This window comes from Gobio gobio (genome assembly GCF_949357685.1).
Source record: "Gobio gobio genome assembly, chromosome: 17".
In the NCBI taxonomy this organism is placed as follows: Eukaryota; Metazoa; Chordata; class Actinopteri; order Cypriniformes; family Gobionidae; genus Gobio; species Gobio gobio.
This window is the reverse complement of record NC_137110.1, coordinates 10,926,443-10,947,357: the sequence shown is the minus strand read 5'-3', so window position 1 is coordinate 10,947,357 and position 20,915 is coordinate 10,926,443. Positions and strand designations below refer to the sequence as shown.

General features: G+C 38.0%; 1 protein-coding gene across 8 annotated transcripts in view; it reads left to right on the top strand.

The window, feature by feature from the left end:
- Positions 1–20,683, top strand: part of chl1b (cell adhesion molecule L1-like b) — a 164,794-nt gene extending 144,111 nt beyond the window's left edge. For 2 of the 8 annotated variants that reach the window (XM_079841176.1, XM_079841177.1), the window contains 9 exons: positions 5,702–5,878; positions 7,025–7,054; positions 7,501–7,575; positions 12,518–12,625; positions 13,058–13,219; positions 13,587–13,718; positions 17,072–17,144; positions 17,258–17,314; positions 19,393–20,676. In XM_079841176.1, the coding sequence (XP_079697302.1) occupies positions 5,702–5,878; positions 7,025–7,054; positions 7,501–7,575; positions 12,518–12,625; positions 13,058–13,219; positions 13,587–13,718; positions 17,072–17,144; positions 17,258–17,300 (800 nt within the window). In that variant the 3' untranslated portion in view covers positions 17,301–17,314; positions 19,393–20,676. Of the gene's footprint in view, positions 1–5,701; positions 5,879–7,024; positions 7,055–7,500; positions 7,576–12,517; positions 12,626–13,057; positions 13,220–13,586; positions 13,719–17,071; positions 17,145–17,257; positions 17,315–19,392 lie in introns of all 8 variants that reach the window. The other 6 variants (XM_079841181.1, XM_079841180.1, XM_079841179.1 and 3 more) reach the window with 5 other exon arrangements.
- The last annotated feature ends 232 nt before the right edge of the window (positions 20,684–20,915 follow it).

Genomic DNA, 20,915 nt, shown 5'->3' with positions numbered 1-20,915 from the left:
GCCCCTCTCTTCACCCGAGTGTCCAAGACATACGGCCGCAGGACAGATGAAACGACCACGAAGTCGATCATTGACCTACGACCTAGGGTGTCCTGGTGCCATGTGCACTGATGGACACCCTTATGCTTGAACATGGTGTTCGTTATGGACAAACTGTAACTAGCACAGAAGTCCAATAACTGAACACCACTCGGGTTCAGATCAGGGGGGCCGTTCCTCCCAATCACGCCCCTCCAGGTTTCACTGTCATTGCCCACGTGGGCGTTGAAGTCCCCCAGTAGAACGACGGAGTCCCCAGTCGGAGCACTCTCCAGCACCCCTCCCAGGGACACCAAGAAGGTCGGGTACTCTGCACTGCTGTTTGGCCCATAGGCACACACAACAGTGAGAGACCTATCCCCGAGCCGAAGCCGCAGGGAAACGACCCTCTCGTTCACCGGGGTAAACTCCAACACATGGCGGCAGAGCTGGGGGGCTATAAGCAAACCCAATTATACTGCAATTGTTGCAATTATACTGTTCCGTATTGGAGATAGTTAATAATTACAGATTAATTCAGAAAGGATCAAAAATGTAACAATTTATTAACAATCAAGTAAATGTAAAATGTCAATTACATAATAGACAGAAATCTCTTTTAAAAGGAAACACAAATTCTAATTATGGTTACATTTAAAATACTTTCAAATAGATGTAAACTTAAACCCTTAATTGTACTCAGTAGGCCTATACCTAGAATGTTACCTGAGAGCGAGAGAGAGAGAGAGAGAGAGAGAGAGAGAGAGGCTCTCTCTAGAGAAAGCAGAGAATCAAAAGAGGAATTTTTTTTCCCTCTTCCCTGATGTTACCAAACTCAAATATGACTCTTTTAAAACTGACCAATCAAACCAAACCGTGAGACGTTTGAAAGTAACCAATCAGACGAAACTTCTCTCACTGTACCAAAGGTGTGAAAAGCATTCTTTTGTCCTTAGAAATCCCAAATGGCCCTTCTGATGGCGTTAAGGGGGGAGGGGGTTGAGACAATTTCAAATATCTTGGTCATGACGATGGTTGCTAACAGTAAAGCAGATGATTTTGTTCTATTTCAAATATCTTTGATTATTTTCCACCTTCCACCTGTCTTGTGCCATGTTTTGTAGTTCTTTGTAGTTTTTCGTGATGAATAGTCTTCCCAAGGTGTTGCCGATTAGCCACTCCCCCTTGTTATCTTGTTAACCTTGTTTCGCTTTGTGTATATATACCCCAGTGCTTCAGTTGTTGTTTGTCGGTCGGTCTGTTACGTGAGAGCAGGGATGAAGCTGAGTGAGAATCCAAGTGCAGCATGAATGATTTAATAACAAACAACATCAACAGAAAATCCAAGAACAAGGGCATCCAAAACAGGCTGGAGCGCGACAACAGGAACACACATACAGGAGCATTGGCCGACAAACAACAACTGAAACACTGGGGTATATATACACAAAGGGAAACAAGGTTAACAAGATAACAAGGGGGAGTGGCTAATCGGCAACACCTTGGAAAGACTAATCATCACGAAAAACTACAAAGAACTACAAAACATGGCACAAGACAGGCAAGTCCTCACAAGACAGGGAAACACGGGCTGGGATCATGACAGAAATAACAAAAGTCCACACAAGACAGGGAAACACAGGCTGAGATCATGACACTGTCCCTCACTTTTCAGATTGTTTCTACACCTAGGAATTATTTTTCCAAGAAAGAGGTCTGCCCCTTATCTAGAAAACACATTTTGTCAGCCGACCCCTTTTGACCTAAAATATTTACTCCCTGAGATTTCTAAATTAATATTTAATTCATTTAAAGGGTTAGTTCACCCCAAAATTTTGTATCTGCCATCATTTACTCACCCTTGTGTTGTTCCAAACCTATACAAGTTTCTTTCTTCTGTTGAACTAAAAAGAAGATATTTTGAAGAATGTTGGTAACCAGACAGTTGACGGTAGCCATTGACTTCCATAGTAGGAAAAAAAATACAATGGAAGTCAATGGCTACTTTCAACTTTCTGGTTACAACATAATGTTGTTTGGAACAACATAATGGTGAGTAAATGATGACAGAATTTTCATTTTTGAGTGAACACATTCACATGTTCAAGGTTTTCTTATGTCAGTTAATGTTCACATGACATACAAGTAATCCAAACATATTTTGATATTTGTTTTTAGTAAGTGTTTTATTTCGATTTATTTTAAAATGATTTGTTTTAATGTTATATTTTAATTTGATATTTCAAACCATCCCTCACAAAACATGTTTTTCCCATGAACTCTGGACTACCTACGTGCTAAGATTGTCTAGACCATGCTTTTCAAAACTGGGGTTTGCGAACCCCTTGTCTGGACAATCATGGCACGTAGGTAGTGCAGAGTAGAGCCCTGCGCGGGACTGTTTTCTTCATCCCGCTCCCGCCCGCACCCGCCGAATTTCTGACCATTACCGCCCGCTCCCGCAACGTATGTGTTACACTCCCGCCCGCTCCCGCAATATGTATGTCCACTCCCGCCCGCACCCGCAAAACTCCGAGAATTTATTCCCGCACAATAATAGAGCGTTGATTTTGTGTCTTCTCCCGTCCCGCAGGGAAAAAAAACACGTATTTGTATTGATATTATTAAAGAGATTCATGGGGTTGTTTGTTTCGTTTCCCTGGCCTGCATGTAAAAAAAAAAAAAAGACAAATACATTCAAATATAATTTCGTTTTTATCAAAAACTTTGCACATAAAAATAGACTGCTTTGCAAAACAGAAAACCAGATTGAGAAACAAAAAACAGATCCCAATTCGTCGGTCAGTTCCGACATACGTCGAACGTGACCGACTGAAAGGAAACCTGAGAAAACATGCTTCAACAGAACGTAATGTGAACACAAAATAGCAAACGGACATTTAGAAACAATCAATTTCCACTCACTAAACTTCTATGTATTGTTTGTCAAAAACACCAAACAACTTGACCTGCAGGGAGTGCTGAGCGTTTTTGGTGAGGTATGATCAAGTAGCTATGTATTTGCCAGCTGCGCAATATGTGGATACATATAACGTTATACCGCATGATTTTGCCTACCAAAACAATTGAGAAACTTCTCCAAATGTCAGACTTTCCTTGCTTAGCTTTTGTGCTGTAAATACCTCGATTGAGGTTCTTTTCTACATCATCTATTGACATCTTCTCCATCGTGTCGTTAGGCAACCTCCCTATCCCGCCGATTCCCGCTGTGTTTTTTTTAGCCGCCCATTCCCGCCCGCAGCAAAATTCAAACCGCCCGCTCCCGCGAGATTTGCGTTGGGTCCCGCGGGACCCGGCGGGACTCAATCCCAATGCAGCCCTCTAGTGCAGAGCTCCTAGGAAAAATATTTATGACCCGGTATACCATCCTGACACCCTTTCTCGCACTGACCCTACACTGCTCTACATGCATCGTATCACAGTACAACACTAGGCTGGGCACGCACACCGCTCAACACGAAACCAGACCCAGCAGGAATGATGACGAAGCTGATTATGAGGCATACAGTCTGGGAGGCCTCGTCAGCTAATTGTGTTTGATGCTGCGGCTGATCATTGAGGCCAAGTGTCAGGTTGCGTATTAAAAGAAGCAACATTTTCATCAGGAGAGCTTGCTAGAACCATTGTGCTGCCTTTGAAGTGGGCTCATTGAAGTCCCCTTGAAGAAAGTGGTGTGTAAAATGCCGCCGAGAGAGCACACAGCTGTACCCATCGAATGGAAAATAGCAACTGGGATTAAAGCGCCACTGCACAGATGGCCCACAGCCAGATTCAGCTACGCTGAAATCACACACAACTTGCACATTGCGAATTACTTATGGAGGATTCAGAACTAGTGTTTTTTATTATTTATTTGCATTTGTTCGAGAATTATTAGGTATAAATGGAGAATCAGAACATGTTGCAGTGCAAACTCGAACCTGTTTAAGCTGCACAAGCACAATAGCTCAATAACACATGCACAGGAAATTGTTTAAATCTGAAGTACTCAATTTGGTACTCAGGTCCTGTCTGACTGACAGCTGCTTTCAAACGCACACATTGGTATGTGTGTACATGATCTGTGAATAACACTCATCCCTTTCTGTGATGCATGTGCGTGAAAGGTCAAATGCAGTTCTTGCCAAGGTTATTAACTCTTTCCCCGCCATTGTGAGCAAATGCTTCTCTGCTATTGATGGAATTTAGGGGGCGTTATTAGGCATCTTCTGAAAGAGCACTGAATCTCCTGATCAAAACACATGCGAAGAAGATAGCATAAGTAATGATATGCATATGTAAAATAACGTGATTGTAATACAGTTCTTTGTTCTACATTTAAAGACTTTAATAAATAAATACAAAATGAAAGTAAAAGCGGCAGCCCCTCACCAAAACGTAAACAAAACACAACATAAAGTCCAGGCCTGGTCCTCTCTCGTCCTTCACTGGTGTCGCTCGTCCTTATATGCCTCCGGGCTCCCTCATGAAAGGACTCGCACCGGTCTCTCTCGCTCGCCTACCTCGCCACAGTGATCATCAACATTAAACAGCATATAAATCACTACTTAATGAAATGGCGACCCAGGATGAGCTATAGGACTGTGCATTGGGTTTGGGTCGTTGATGGACTCGATATACTCCATCTATGTTTTGATTATCATTCTGAATATGATCCAGATGTAGTCTTTGCATGAAAAAAAGTGATTTTCTCAGCTTTTTGCTCCCAATGTAACTTTTTTTATTAAACTCACCCACATCCAAGTGTTGATAAAACAAAGAATGTATGAAGCTAGAATAAAACATGTTTTTTTGTTTAAAAGCAAAGGCTCGTGTTCAGATATTTATATTATTATATTATTAACTAAATATTATGGGGGTCATGATCAAAAACACTGGCAACTTTTTTTTTAAACACTGGTGGGGAAAGAGTTAATGCAAAGACAATTGAGTTGTCATGAGTGAATGTTAAAAATAATAGTATTAATAATAAAAAAATCTGGTTTGTGTCCAAATTTGTATCTAATATATATAATCAACAACAATATTGCCAAGAAAAATCTCCTAATTTATTTCTTTGTTCCCTATTGCTGACTGTTTACCAATAATTGCTTGAAAAAAAATTACATTTATTAATATAATTTACTTTACTTGTGTTCCGTAGCATATTAGTTGCAGTTGAATTTAGTGCAGAAGATCAGAACTGTTTTTTGTAAGACACTATTCAAATATTCAATGCAACTATTTATTTATATATTGTGCAATCAAAAAATGTATATGACACAACATGCAATAACACATCCAAGTGACACTGTGATACGTTTGTAGCAGTTCCACAAGACATAGTATTGTGACAAACCTGTTGTCATCCACTACTGAAATTTGGGTATTGTGACAATCCCAGTACAGACTGTCAGTCTGTGTCAGTAAAAAAAACATTGATTTTGACCTCTGGCTGACTAAACACGTCTGACATTTCAATGACATGGCCCTCCTGCTACCAGTCCAGCTGAGCGACCAACCATAACACATGATGAACACATGTCGCTTTGCTGCATATCTTTCTTTCTTGTTTATAACCCATGTGATAACCCATGCATTCTAATATTCGAAACTATATGAATTGTTTAGAAATGCACCATGCCTTGCACTGACGTATGCTCTGTTTCCTTTTCCTGTTTAGTAAATGACACAGAGGAACTAGGTCCTCTGATGACCCTCAACATTTCGGCTGATAGCAATAAGCTGCACCTCCAGGACCTGGAACCACTGAGCAAATACAAGTTTTACCTACGGTGTTGCACGCGGGTGGGCTGCGGACCAGCTGCCAGTGAGGAGCGCACCACTGTCCCCGAAGCAAGTGAGTACGGGTAGCAGCTGCTCAGGGCTGGGGTCGTCTCTGGGGAGTCAGCCTGTGGCATTCCAAAGGACAGGGAATCTGGCTCTCTGACATGGATGACCAAGTTGCTGTTGTTATGGGCATCGACCCGGCGAATGCAGGGGACATTATTTCGACCTCCCATCTCACCAAGCTTTTCATATGCCCATCTAAGCATTTCTTTATAGCTAAACAGTATCATAACACTGTGCGACTGGGCTGCATTCATCACTGTCCTGGAAGACCAAGCGCTTATTGATTTGAGGATAACAGCTTGCCTGCAAAAAGGAAGAAGAAATAATTTGTTGCCTTTGGGGATGGAAATGTTGGATTGTTATTATTACAGACGTATAATAAGTTGGTAATCAACATCAAAATATATATTAAAAGTAAAAAACACACAACTGTGAATTTACAGCACATTTATCATGATTAATGGTTCACGGCGACATACTTATCATCGGCAGTTAGCAGATTGTTGATAAAGTGCTGTTTATTTCCGTTTCACTGAGGGTTCATATAGGAAGTTGTATTTACGGAAGAAATATGATCGAGATGAAAATCCCAAGGCACAATACCAATATTCGGCAGAGTAATAGAAAACAGTCGAGAAAACAAATGACTGCTCTGATGTGAGGAGAGATATCTTTATGTGTCAATGGGAAACAACCACATACAGTAGACTTAAACATGACCGGCATACATTACAGTTGGAGAAAAAAAAGTATTTTCTTCTTTAAAAAATAGGTCCATGTATTTCTGGACATGTTTCCATGGCAATACCATGTTTTTGGCCACAAACATGGTGAAACCATTGTACCAAGTAACTTGTTTTCCATGAACATATTTCTGATACCATCGCTGCAATATCGCCATACAAAAAAATACTTTCAAAACCCTTTTGTAATACTTTCATATTTCTAGTGTGACATTTAAAAGTGTGACATCATATTTTTAAATACCTTTCCTTGTTTCTTGCTATTGCATTCTCGCTTTAATGCTTCGGTAACAGGCACTGCTGTCTTATAAACAAGCTGTCTTATGAACTAAAATTGCTGTGATCTCAGTGTCTTTCTGTTGTCCTTGCAATATGTCTTTTTCACTGCTTTATTGCTTTTGTTTTGCCAGCTTCAACAGATGTGGCCTCTTTCAACATCAGTATGAAGTATTCTGTTTTCTTTAGCACTAGAAATAGCCAGCACACTAGACTAGAGGATATATTTGTAGCTTTACCGTAGGACTCTATCTAGAAATTGCATGTGTTCATATGAGCTAATCATTTCATTTTCATGCGCTTTTTTTGCCTCATCTTTGTGTGCGCCTTCCATAGATGTGAAGTCTTCCATAGATGGTTGCTAAATTAGATAAATCTCACTATTAACCTGTCATCTGCTCTATGTTGGTAGATGAAAACTAATTGACTTATTCCATTTAATCCAGTTCAATCCAATTTAAATATTTCTTGCATAATCCTAGGGCTCAGCTAACACAGACAATTTTTATTTTGCATTTAGCAACTTCCTGTTTAGTACATCACAGGCTTAACCCTTTCGTAGACACATCACATCAGTTCAAACCTTTTAAAATACTGTCTTTTTTTCCAGGAAAATCCGGCTCACAATTTCCTCCAAGAAAAACCACTGTTTCCCCTGTGGCTAATGCTACTCTTTCTTCTATAGGTACTAAACCACACGACAGCAAGTCTGAAAGAACAAATGGGAAAAATTGTTTTTTTTTATGCCAATATTTTGAATATCTTCTACAAATATTCAGTTTTGTAATAATGAAAACACATTTGTTCAAAGGTTTGGGGTCGGTAAGTTTTTTTGAAAGAAGCCTTATAACAAGGCTGAATTTATTTGATCAAAAATACAGTAAAAAACTGTAATATCGTGAAATATTATTACTATTAAAAGAATACAAATAAAAACCTTGCACGACAACAGCATTTTGGAGACCTTAAAACACAAACTTTTTGAGTTTTTGAAATCGATATCATTATCATCTCTGTGTAAACTACAAAAACACGAATTTGTGAAAAGGAGGAAGAGGAGTGAGGTTTACTCGCACAGCGACTACTAGCTGGCCTCCGTTACATTCACCCCCCTAAACCTCACTCCCATCCGGGTCACGGCACCAATGTAACCCCTCCTGTTCGAACCGCCCGCTCCTAGCGGGACTCGAACACGGGTCCGCCGGCATGAGAGTCGGACGCTCTAACAAGGAGGCTAAAGGCTGCAACCTCTAGCGTCAGTCGCTAGAGCGTCTCTTGAGATTAGACTAGTGAGGTTTACTCGCACAGCGACTACTAGCTGGCCTCCGTTACACATACATATTATGCGTTCAGTCCAAGCGTGCCACATGAGTCCTGAAAAGTGAAGCCAAGGTGTTTCGATCGGCCCAAGGTGGCTGAATGCAGTATAGGTCATAACCCCCACCATCTCCATGTTATGTAATGGGACATAGATAAACTAAAGAGTCAAATTCACTTCAAATATTTTTTTTCCAAAGATGGTTTTAGTTTTAGTTATTTAATTGATGATATAAAAACGGGAGTGTGACGTCATGATTGACAGCTGAGATTGACAGCTGAATTCGATAGCTGAGATTGACAGCTTCTCTGAGCGAAGTAATACCAATGGAGGCACCAACAGACTTTTTTCGGGAACTTCGGCAGGAGATTGGAGCTTTAACTTTAATTTATTTTATTTCTATAACTGTTTATTTCACACAAAGTTCAGGGGCGTGTGATTGATTGGTGGGATCAGTCTATGGGTGGGAGTGTGGACGGGACCTTGATATCACGGCTCCACTTCCCGCTCACTACTGCGCAGACTCAAGACTCAAGATGTCAGCGCCATATTTGGACACTGGCGGCTACACTTAAAAAAAACGTTTCCGTTTTAAGTACATTGTTGTGGTGTAAACATACCCTAATTTAATATATTTAAAAATGTAATTAACTCTTTCCCCGCCAGTGTTTTAAAAAAAAAGTTGCCAGCCACTGCCAGTTTTTGGTCATTTTCACAAAAATGTCATGGCCCCAGAATATTTTGTTGCATGGATATCTGAACATGCAATATATCAAAAGAAAGAACAGAAGCTCTGCTTTTATGTTTTATTCTAGCTTCATATGCATTCTTTTATCAACACTTGAATTTGGGTAAGTTTCATAAAAAAAGCAACATTTTGAGCAAAAAGCTGAGAAAATCACATTTTTGTCAAAGACGTCTGGATCAGATTCAGTACGTTGATCGAAACACAGATGGAGTAGATCAAGTCCATCAACACCCCCAAAGCGTGCACAGTCCTATCGGTTGACATTTCACTTGGTAACCATAGACTGTAAAAAAATATAGACGTAGTGTCTGTGACGTCACCCATAAGATTCTGAAGAGCAGTTTTGAAGCGTGAAGTAGAGACGAGCTGGCCGTTGCCATCTTGGCAGCGCGTCATTCCCGGATAACAGAACATGGGCAAAAAGGCAGGACATGGGTGGAGCTGAGGTGGCGCGATGACTAAGAGACAGCAGATAAATGGCTATCCACCTGTCACTCAAAGTGGCCACGCCCTTAAATATGCAGAACTTTAATGCTTTATATAACGTAAATGAATGAGTTATAAAAAAATTTACCCCCCTCATAGTTGTCATGAAGGGCAAAATTAGATTTATAGACCAAAACCACAATTTGTACCAGGCTGTAAACATGTTTTTTTCTGCTGTAAAGTTGGGCATTTTAACATTCTGCTCCCTTCTGGAGCCTGTCGATGAATTGCAGTTTAAGTCACTTCCGTATTGGCTTCAAGAGAAACTGGGGGAGGTTGCCGCTTGTTGGTAACATTAGGCCGTTTTGATTTATATGCTGTTTATTGTTGATGATCGCATATTTTTTCATGTACATCAGCTTACATATGAAATCACTCATTTCTGCATCTTTTTGGCCTGTGTTTTGATCTGGAGATACTGTACTCGTTCAAGAAATACCCCTAGAGTATTACAGTGAAACACATAAAGCTGTAAACACTCATCAATGGCAGAGGAAGAGTTGGCCAAGCTGAATTTTCAGCATCATTACTCCAGTCTTGAGTTTCACATCTTCAGAAATCATTATAGTATGCTGATTTGCTGCTCAAGAAACATTTCTTCTAATTATAAATTTGTTTGTGTTCTTTGATGAATAGAAAGTTCATAAGAACAGCATTTATTTGAAATAGACACTGCAACAGTCTTTACTGTCTCTTTTGATCAATTTAATGCATGCTTGCTGAATAATTGTATTTCGTAAAAAAAAATCGTACTAACCCGCAACAATAGTGTACTGTATATATGGTAGATGTGTCGAGGTCTGATTTATTGGGGCTTATCGGGGGACTGAGGAACAGTGCTGATGTTGCACACAAGTGGCTGTTAAATGGATAAGAGGAAACCGTTTAAATTCAGTGTCTACATTTACCCACAAAAGTGGCTTTCGGAACCAGTCTTGCAGGACACGTGTGGCGCGAGCTTTCCTCCCTCCCGCTGTGGTGGCAGATGTGGACTGACAAACCTCCAGCTAGCTCGCTCAATATTTATGGCGCCATTTCTGTGTCAAGCAAACCGCACAGATGATTAACGCAATTTCTACAATAACAGGGTGGATGGAAACGCTCCACGATTAGAGGATGTCATTTGAGCATGCGGCGATGGGCAGGATAGGCACGGTCCTTCAGCGCAGATGTATTCCTGAAAAGAGCCTGAGAATAAATGTGTTCCATTTGCATGTTTTGCCCAAAGGGAGAGGTGTTGGGTGATTGAGATGTGTGGTAATGAGTTTTGACAGCAGACAACAGTCTGCCTAATTGCTACACCTGAAGGTGATGAAAACACAAGTTATCTGTGATTGATATAGCTCCGGTGGCATGCCATGTAGGTAGCAATTGTCCAAGTCGAATACTTTTGGCTTCCTGAATAGAGCCGGTTCAGGTTTTTCTGCAGCTCTCAGAACTCGGTGACTGCGTAATTATTACTCAGCGACACGGTCTAGATTTATCTCTTATTATTTCATCTTATTTCGCCCAGTGTAACAAGCACATCATTATTTCAGGTCGTTAATTAGTCATTTAATTACAGAAGACTCACAGCTATGTTTCTGATGGAAATTAAACCACATTCCATTCCACCATCTGAAGATCCGCCATTTGTTTGTGACATCCCATCACGTTAATTTCCTCATGCCGTGTCCTATCCAGCCGTGACTCTCGGGTTTCCAGCGGCAAGCAATTAGTCTGACCACAATGAAAGTAAAAATGCTCTGCAACGTAACAAAATCCCAGCCAATAAACACACATTTAATGTTTAATGCTGCGTTAGCATGACACAATTACAGTAATTACAAGAGCGGTAAAAATTAATTCTCATGTTTGTCAAACTGGTAATTACTTAAATTTTGTATAAACACTAACTTTTCTCTTCACTGGTGATGTCATTCACTACTAAAATGAATGTATTTAGAAGGTTGTGGAAAAAACTTTATGATAGCACTTTATTTTTTTCAGTCCTGTTCCCCATGTACATACTATGCACTTATTATAGTAATTGTAATAACTGGGTAATAACTAGGTACTAACCCTGAACCTACCCCTAAACCTAACCTTAACCTATGTAGTTACCTTATATTACCCAGTACTTTCTTACGCTGTAAAAAAAAATCAGGTCTCCAATTGAAAATGTTCTAGTGACCGATCACATCTAAATTTTTTAGTTGGCCAAATTGAATTTCTGTGAATTTAATTGCATCAACTGACAGAAATTAAATTTGGCCAACTAAAAAATTTAGATGTGGTCGGTCACTAGAACATTTGTGAATTGGTGACCTGAATTTTTTTTATAGTGTAGCTAAGTGCAAGTGCAACCCACTTTACATACAAAAATAGCGGTCACACTTTATATTAAGTGGCTTGAAAGGATTAGTTCACTTTAAAATGAAAATTACCCCATGATTCCAAATGAAGTCCTTAGCCATGCATATTGCTACTAATAATACTTTACGGTAGGAAATGTACAAAATATCTTAATGGAACATGATCTTTACTTAATATCCTAATGATTTTTGGCATAAAAGAAAAATCAATCATTTTGACCCATACAATGTATTGTTGGCCACGAATATACCCGTGCGACTTATGACTGGTTTTGTGGTCCAGGGTGACAAATGAATTACAGCTGTAATTACATGCAGGCATTTTTTTAAATATAAGTAAAATGTAAAAACATGTTACATACATGACCTGGATGCCACAATAAGTGCATTGTATCAAATTATGAATTTAAATGTTAGTAGTTAAAGCCACTTAATATAAATTGGGACCAAAATAGATTTTTTATCACGCCTGGTTAGGACAATGTTACTGTTTCCATTTGCAGTTAATTGTGACTTGACAATGCATCACAAATTGAAAAAAATATGGCAATGCTAATAAGCAGCATTTTGTTAAAGTAATGTCTGGCAAAGTTCATATATTGCAGTAAATAAAGAAAATAAAGAAGGCACTCTTTCTCCTCCAAGTCTAACACTGTATCTAACAAGCAGCCCTTCCTTGTGTCATTTACTAACCCACTGTATCATTTCTCTCTTCTCTCAGCTGTGTTGAATATTAGCACCTCAGTTAGTCACAACTTTGCAAATATCAGCTGGATTCCAGGCACAGAGCAGACGGAGTCAGAGTTATATGTTGCCTTTATGAACAACCGTAAGCCTTTCTTACTGTTCTAGTTCTTGTAAACTCAAAGTTCAGTATTTCTCACCCTTGATACAATCATTTTTGTAAATTCAATCAAAAATAAAAAAGTTAATTAGTAGATTTGTTTAGCCTTTAGATTATTGTCATATATTTATTGATGTATAGATTTATATCTATATATTAGTATTTGCAACTGAATATCAATCAGATATTAAAATATATTATAATTATTAGGGCTGTCAATAGTGTGTTTTTTTAGTTTCAACTGAAAAAAATACATTGTATAATGATTTTGATGAAATTAACATAGGTTAAATGATTGTAAACAAATTAGCATGTTCATTTGGAAGCCCTAATAATTGTTAACTGTTTTGCCTATATATAGACAATAGATATCTGTAGCATACTAACACCACTTCACCCACTATGCACATCTTGTAGGTGAAGGTAACTGGAAGATATCCGATGTGCTAAACTCATCTAAGACTTTCCACATCATTGAAGGGCTCGAACCTGGGACTGAATACACAGTGCGTCTTATGACTAAAAGCTGGGTTGATAATTCTAGTATTTTTGAAGACGTTATCAAGACCAGGGCCAAAGGTGAGGAGAAAATAGTCTCCGCGATGACCGAAATGCAAAGCAAAATCGTCTTTGTCTTTGTCTCTTTTCATCTCATCAAGAGTGCAAGCAACATCCTGTGATTAAAATGATCATGCGTGGTGTTCGCCATGTCCATCCCAGAGCATGTGTTCTGTGGACTTGATAAAAGTAATTATGCTTTATCAGCCTCTCCCATAGATTAATTAGACATGCAGTCTGGCAGTTTAATATTAATATCAGCACATTTCCATTCTAGAGTTTGCTCATTTAGTGTCAGATGTTCTCGGTGGATGTCAGTATTCAATGAAGTGTCCTCGGTAACTGTCAAATTATGAGTCAGTAAGTGAATGTTTTCTCTCTTTCACAGGTCTGGCCAGTATTCATGGAGGCATCTCCAACCAGGGATGGTTCATCGGGCTCATGTGCGCCATAGCTCTGCTCACTCTCATGGTGCTCATAGCCTGCTTTGTGAACCGAAATAAAGGCGGAAAGTACTCAGGTATTCTCTCACACAATGAAACTAATCAGTTTCTGTAGAAAATTGCAGAGTTCTTTTGTCAATGTGAACTGAATCCTTTAAATAGCAGTCAGATAACACAAGACAACCCTAACAAATGTCTAAAGTGCCTGGAGATTTTCTTTTAAATATGAATAAGCCAAAAGGTTTAAAAAGAAGTAAAAAACACACTGAATGTAATAAGGAAAAACACTGTATATCATATTCACACTCCGATCAACACAGTAGCACATGAAACGTGTTAATGCATTTATATTTAGAACATTTTGCACATCCTCGTTGGGGGCTACAAATTGCATTCAATTCAAGGTTCTAGCCAATAGCATCATTGTATACTTAACTGGATCGCTTAAACCACTGTAACCTCTAGTTTTCTAATTACTTTCCACAAACAGCATGTCAAATTTGTTCATTTACACATGTTAATATGAATGTGCAAATGTGCTTGCTGATGAAGTATAATCTAAAAAAAATGTAAATTCTTATTTTAATGCAGCTGTGTGAAATGTAGTTACAAGTTAATCTTAAAATACTTTATATATGCTACACTTTCTTTTAAAATTTGTTCAGAATTTGTTTAATTATTTTATTAAATGCATATTGATTATAAAGTGACCTTGAGCTTGTGGGAAAGTTTCTATTTACCTTTTATGTACCTAATTAATCTCACACATTGGAGTTTTTAAAGGGTTAGTTCACCCAAAAATGAAAATTCTGTCATTAATTACTCACCCTCATGTCGTTCGACACCCGTAAGACCGTTCATATTCGGAACACAAATGAAGATATTTTTGTTGAAAGCTGATGGCTGAGAAAGGCTTCAGATAGGCCTCCATTGGCATTCAGTACATTAATACTCCCAAGACCCATAAAAGGCACTTAAAACGTCTTTACAAAGTCCATCTCACCACAGTGGCTCTACAATAATTTTACGATGCGACGACAATAGTTTTTGTGCGCAAAAAAAATCAAAATAACACCTTTATCCAACTTGTTATTGTCTTCCGTGTGTGCCTCCACGACGCATGCGCGAGAATATGACGTAGCGCCAGCGTTCGGGAATCCATGAAATGCACACTTAAGCCCCATTTTGAGAACTACCCTGAGACCTAAAGCACGATCAATGTAGAATCCAACAGCTTAGACTCGCGCGTCTTCCTCTGCTTGTAAACAAATCCCTTCTGAGTCATGTGTCCGAGCGCCGGATCTGCGTCATATTCTCGCGCATGCGTCGTGGAGGCACACACGGAAGACAAGAACAAGTTGGATAAAGGTGTTATTTTGATTTTTTTTTTGCGCACAAAAACTATTGTCGTCGCATCGTAAAATTATTGTAGAGCCACTGTGGTGAGATGGACTTTGTAACAACGTTTTAAGTGCCTTTTATGGGTCTTGGGAGTATTAATGTACTGAATGCCAATGGAGGCCTATCTGAAGCCTTTCTCAGTCATCAGCTTTCAACAAAAATATCTTCATTTGTGTTCCGAAGATGAACGGAGGTCTTACGGGTGTCGAACGACATGAGGGTGAGTAATTAATGACAGAATTTTCATTTTTGGGTGAGCTAACCCTTTAATAATTTAATATTGTGATAATTTCACAGTTACTCTCCAAATTGAAACAACTACAGTATATTTTAAATATTTGTTTAATGGCGTCTTTTTATGAATGAAGGCCAATATCACTGATACTAATTCTGCTACTGATGTCTCTATGATTTTTTTTGTTAAAACATTAAGTATAGACATTTAACATTAGCGTATAATTGAAAGCTATCCATGTTTAACATTTTTAAGCTTTAAAAAAAACTCATTTAAGTGAACTTAAAACAATCTTCACATAAACCAATTATAATAAATGTCATAATTACCTGTGGCCTTCTTACCTGTCTAACAGTCTAAGTTAATTTAAAAATCATTGGTAATAGCACCAAATTTGACACACATCAAGCAAAAACAAATATCTATAGGAAAAATATATATTCAACTTTTTCCCCATGATACCACAATTTTTTGATTAACATTAATGAAACACAGATGGACCTGTACTGCACGGATCTAAAATAATGTAACACATCAGATTTTTTTCCAAGAATTAACCAAACGTTCACATAAGACATAACAGATAATGTTTGCGTGAATACTCGCCTAGACAGATATTTTAAAATACTTTAATTTCGTGTATATATGTGTATATCAGGATGACGTTCTGTCTGACAGCTCGAGTGAGAACATATTTCATGAACAAAGGAAAATAAAGCGTACACATAAAGATACTTTTAGATGTTTAATTGCTATTTTGAGCATTGGGATATCTAGACGAGTGCTTAATGACCATAATCGACCAAAATCAAAAAGATTTCACTTGTTTTGCCTGTAGCTCGAAATTATCCCATGCGCATTCCAACTCCTTTTGCCAGCACGGGGTCACATATAAGTAATATTTACACATACATATATACACACACTGTTACGGACTACTCCTAGATTTGGGTGAAGATCCAAATGCAGTTTTATTGGGCAATCTAGAAACCACAATTGGTCAAAACACTGTGTAGATAATCTAGACAATCAACACCAGACCACAAACACCATTAACTTAAGAAAACTGGTTTTATTAAATAGTTCTTCATTTTATTAAAAAAAAATTTTTTACTATGGTTTTACATGTGCAGATTATATTTTAAATCGAGTTTATAAGGACAATAAACAAGGAGTTGATACATGGATGGTTTACTCTTTCTATACTTTAGACATAAAGAACACACCCACGTTTGTTGATCAGTGCCTGTAATGTGTGCCATAGTTACGCAATTTTCAGTCGAATCCAACGTAAGGGATAAAAAATGAATGGTGTTTGTGTTCACAGTTAATTCTAAGTGAATGAACAGCACTCAGCTTTTTGAACCGGTTCATTGAGCCGAACTGTTTGAAAAGAAACGGTTCGCGGAAATGAATTGGACTTTGCATCACTAACAGGCAGATCAAAACTAAGACACAGGAAACCAGGATACAAGAGCTCAGAATTGCAGTGTAATATTGACCATACAAGACTTTGCAAAGAATAAGTGAATACACAGGGCTTAAATAGGCAAGAGTAAACAAGAAAATAACACACAGGTGGAAGAAATCAGAATATGATCACTCCAGGCAATGGGTTATGGGAAATGTAGTTCATGGTGAGATAAGGCAGATTGAAGGAGATCATGGGCACTGCAGCTGGTGGTTGACACACGTTCAAAATGTATGTCTTATTAAAATATTGTGTGTTAATAGAAATATAAGCAATATTTGTTTGTGTCACTAAATTAAGAATTCTCTCTTGTGTTTATTCAGTGAAAGAGAAAGAAGACCTGCACCCTGATTTGGAGTCCCAGGGTATAAATGATGATACCTTCTGTGAATACAGGTATTCCAAACCTCCACTGAGATTTACTACTCACAGCTCACATAGTGGCAGAATGACAGCAACGTCTGACACTGTTTCCTTGTAATTTGTGCATTTTTTCTTTGGTTTGAAAGCCAGCACCAAACCAGCCCAAGCTCTGGACGTGCAGCAAGCTAAAGTAACCACCACACGTATGTGCTAAACATTAACAACAAAACCAATGTTGTTCACACATCAATCCCATTGATGTGTTCCTGTTTCACGTGGTGCTTTGTGAGTAGCTAGTACATATGTAGAAAAAATGGCTTCGCTGTAAAAATGAAAACGAGGTTGTATTGAGATCGAGCGAACAAAAGATTGCCCAGTAGGATGATGGTAAACAATCCATGCTAGTTGAAAGACACGTATCTTCGGGCAAGCAATAAATGCGTTTCTTGATTCATTAATCATTTGGTGATGCAATTTATTGCAATCTCTTTGAGAACAGTGTTTGTAGTGACAAATGTAAATCTGAAATATTTTGTGCAGATCATCCGAGATATGTTTATGATAAATGAGGTTGAACTCTAGATGTGCCCGACTCAGGGTCTTACATTCCACTATTTGAAACACAATGCTTGTTTTATACAGACATCCAACAGTGTGAATGCATGAGCTTCACAGTTTGAGTGAAGTTAATGCATGCTCAAACGCACCCATCCTCACACAAGTTTGAATATTTCTATCATATTAGTGATTCCATTGGGTTTGGGGCTGGTGGTTTCGTAGGTTTGTGTATGTGTTGCTCTTTTTAAAAGAGGTGTTCACACAATAATGACAATTCTGTTATTATTTACTCATCTCAAATTATTCTGAACCTGCAAAAAAAGGTTTGTTATCATGCCGTGCCGACCAAACCTCAAGTGGAAATACAACTAGAACCATTCCTTAGCATTCTTAGAACAGTTCGGCCTGGCAGTGGAAAAGCGGCTATTGATGGCAAAATTCTCATTATTAATGAAAATAGAAAATTGTCAATGAATAACTTTCTGTAAAATTTTCTGTTTTTTCACAAAGTTTGAATATGACTTTGGAAGACTTGTAGTACCATTCAAACGTTTGGGAAGAAGTCTTTTAAGTTCACCAAGGCTGCATTTTTTGAGCATAAATTGTAATATTGTAAAGAAAATAAAATAATAATAATATATACACTGAACAAAATTATAAACGCAACATGCAAAGGAGATGTTGCACTTTGTGAGGCAAATGGTGGTCACACCAGATACTGACTGGTTTTCCGGCCCCCCAATACAGTAAAATTGCTCATTTTAGAGTGGCCTTTTATTTTGGCCAGACTACGGTACACCTGTGCAATAATCATGCTGTCCAATCTGCATTTTGATATGCCACACCTGTGAGGTGGATGGATTATCTCGGCAAATGAGAAGTGCTCACTAATACAGATTTAGACAGATTTGTGAACAATATTTGAGAGAAATAGGCCTTTTGTGTACATAGAAAAAGTCTTTGAGTTCAGCTCATGAAAAATGGGGGCAAAAACAATATTGTTGTAGGCTATATATATATATATATATATATATATATATATGTCACATGATCCGTCAGAAATCATTTATTTGATATTTATATGATCATAATATGTTGATTTGGTGTTTAAGAAATATTTCTTATTATTATTAATGATGAAATATTCAGCTTAATATTTCTTTTCAGGATACTTCGAGTATAAAGTTCAAATGAATAAGCTTTATTTGAAATATAAATCTTTAGTGTCACTTTTGATCAAATTAATGCATCCTTGCTAAATAAAACTAGCAATTTCCATTCTTTAAAAACAAATTTTACTTTCGCATTACTTTTAAACAGTAGTGTATATAGTTTGCAATTTAGTGCACATACAGGTATGAACTGTCTATTTTATATAGACTACTTTGATGATATTTTATAACTTTTTTGTACAACGTTGGAGATTGACAGACATGGTCACTATTGGAAAGAGTTCCTTAAAGATTATTCAAAAATACATTTTTGCATTCCATACAAAGAAAGTGAAAGCAAATGGGTTTGGAAAGACGTGTGAGTAAGGACATAATGACAGAATATGATTTGTGTGAACGTGACTGATTGTTCTGATAGCAGAAATCTAAACTTCTGAATTATGTAGCTCCTCAAAATCTAGTAGAAGAAGGTATTGGCTTAGCGTTAGACCAACCAAATTTAACAAGGACAAAAACAGCCAAACTCAGTTATATTTCCCTGTCTTAAACAGCGATAATGATGAGAAACCACTGAAAAGCAGCCAGCATTCGCTGAATGGTGACTTGAAAGGGGGAGACAGTGGAGACAGCATGGTGGACTACGGAGACGAGGACACTCACTTCAACGAGGACGGCTCTTTTATCGGAGAATACTCTGGACGCAAGGAGAGGGTCTCCATGGAAATCAAGGGAAACAATCAGAGCACAGCGTAATGGACCACGGACAATTTATTTGTTGGACAAGCTCTCATAAAAGGTCAGTCAAAAGGAAGAGGAAGGAAAAAAGCACGACATAACGGCACTCGAAGGACATTTTTGCAATTAATGTGTTATTGTCAAACTCTCAGTCATACTCACATCATTTTACAAGGCTTAGTTTGTTTTGCGTGCTGTAACTGATCAGTCATGCCAGGTGTGTATACTTTTGTGGGGTGTTTTTGTATTAAATCTTTGCAAATCATTGGTGACTTTGGAGCTGCCAGAAAGTTAGCTTTTTTTGTAAATGCAAACTCTGTGAGAAGATAAAACACCTTCTTTGTGTCATCATGTAGCCAAGCAAGTTTTATGTCAGGGTATGAACTTATTATTATTATTTTTCTTTCAAGGCAAATATTATTGACATTTTATATTTCAGATTCTGTATACTGTGCATTCATTAAATGTGGGTTCTTATGTGTACGAAGGAGTTGTTGGTTAAATAATCGTAATTTCTGTTGAAATCCAAAAAGCGTAAGGCAACATAAGGGTTGACTCACAATTAGTCTCACATGCTTTGTTGAACATTTTCGCATTGAACTGATTATAATTAACGGTTCGGGCTATACTAACAAGCTGCATAGCCACATTCAGTACCACATACACCTTACAGTGAGTCTGCTGCTGTTAACCTGCTAGTCATATTTCAGTATATTATCAAATACTCAATGCTCATACTTTTAAAAAACACACACACACACAAAAACACCTCTTTTGCCTTAGAATGACCTTGATGTTCCGGTAAGTACGACATAACAAATTACATTCTCACAGATTTCGTGACACAGGGTTGGAATTCCAAAATTCCGTATTGGCATTAAATCCTATGAAATAGTTTTATTCATAAATGGACAATTCAGAAACACAATATCTCCAGAAAACACAATTGTGTTCATGTTTATGTATGTTTTTGGAATGGCTCCACATTGAGTCAAACCCAGATTCTCTACAATGTATCTGTAAATTCTGTTTGCATGTTTAAGGATGTTGAATGAGGTTTGTGTGCAGATTTGACATTAAATTGTATCATTTTTTTCTTCAACCTGGGTTTGCTGAACGCAGCATCATGACTTTTTTCCTTCTTGAACCTTCTATGCTGATTAATACCTAAATGCACGCATTCTATCGTAGTGTTTTTTATGAATGTGCGGGAAACATTTTATGCTGCTTTCATTTTCGAGGCGCGCTTCTGCATGCAGGTAAAAGCTGACTGAGGATGACAAGGGCTTTAAAAAAACACTGGAGTTAACACAGCAAAAAGTATTGGATACTGCAGGCA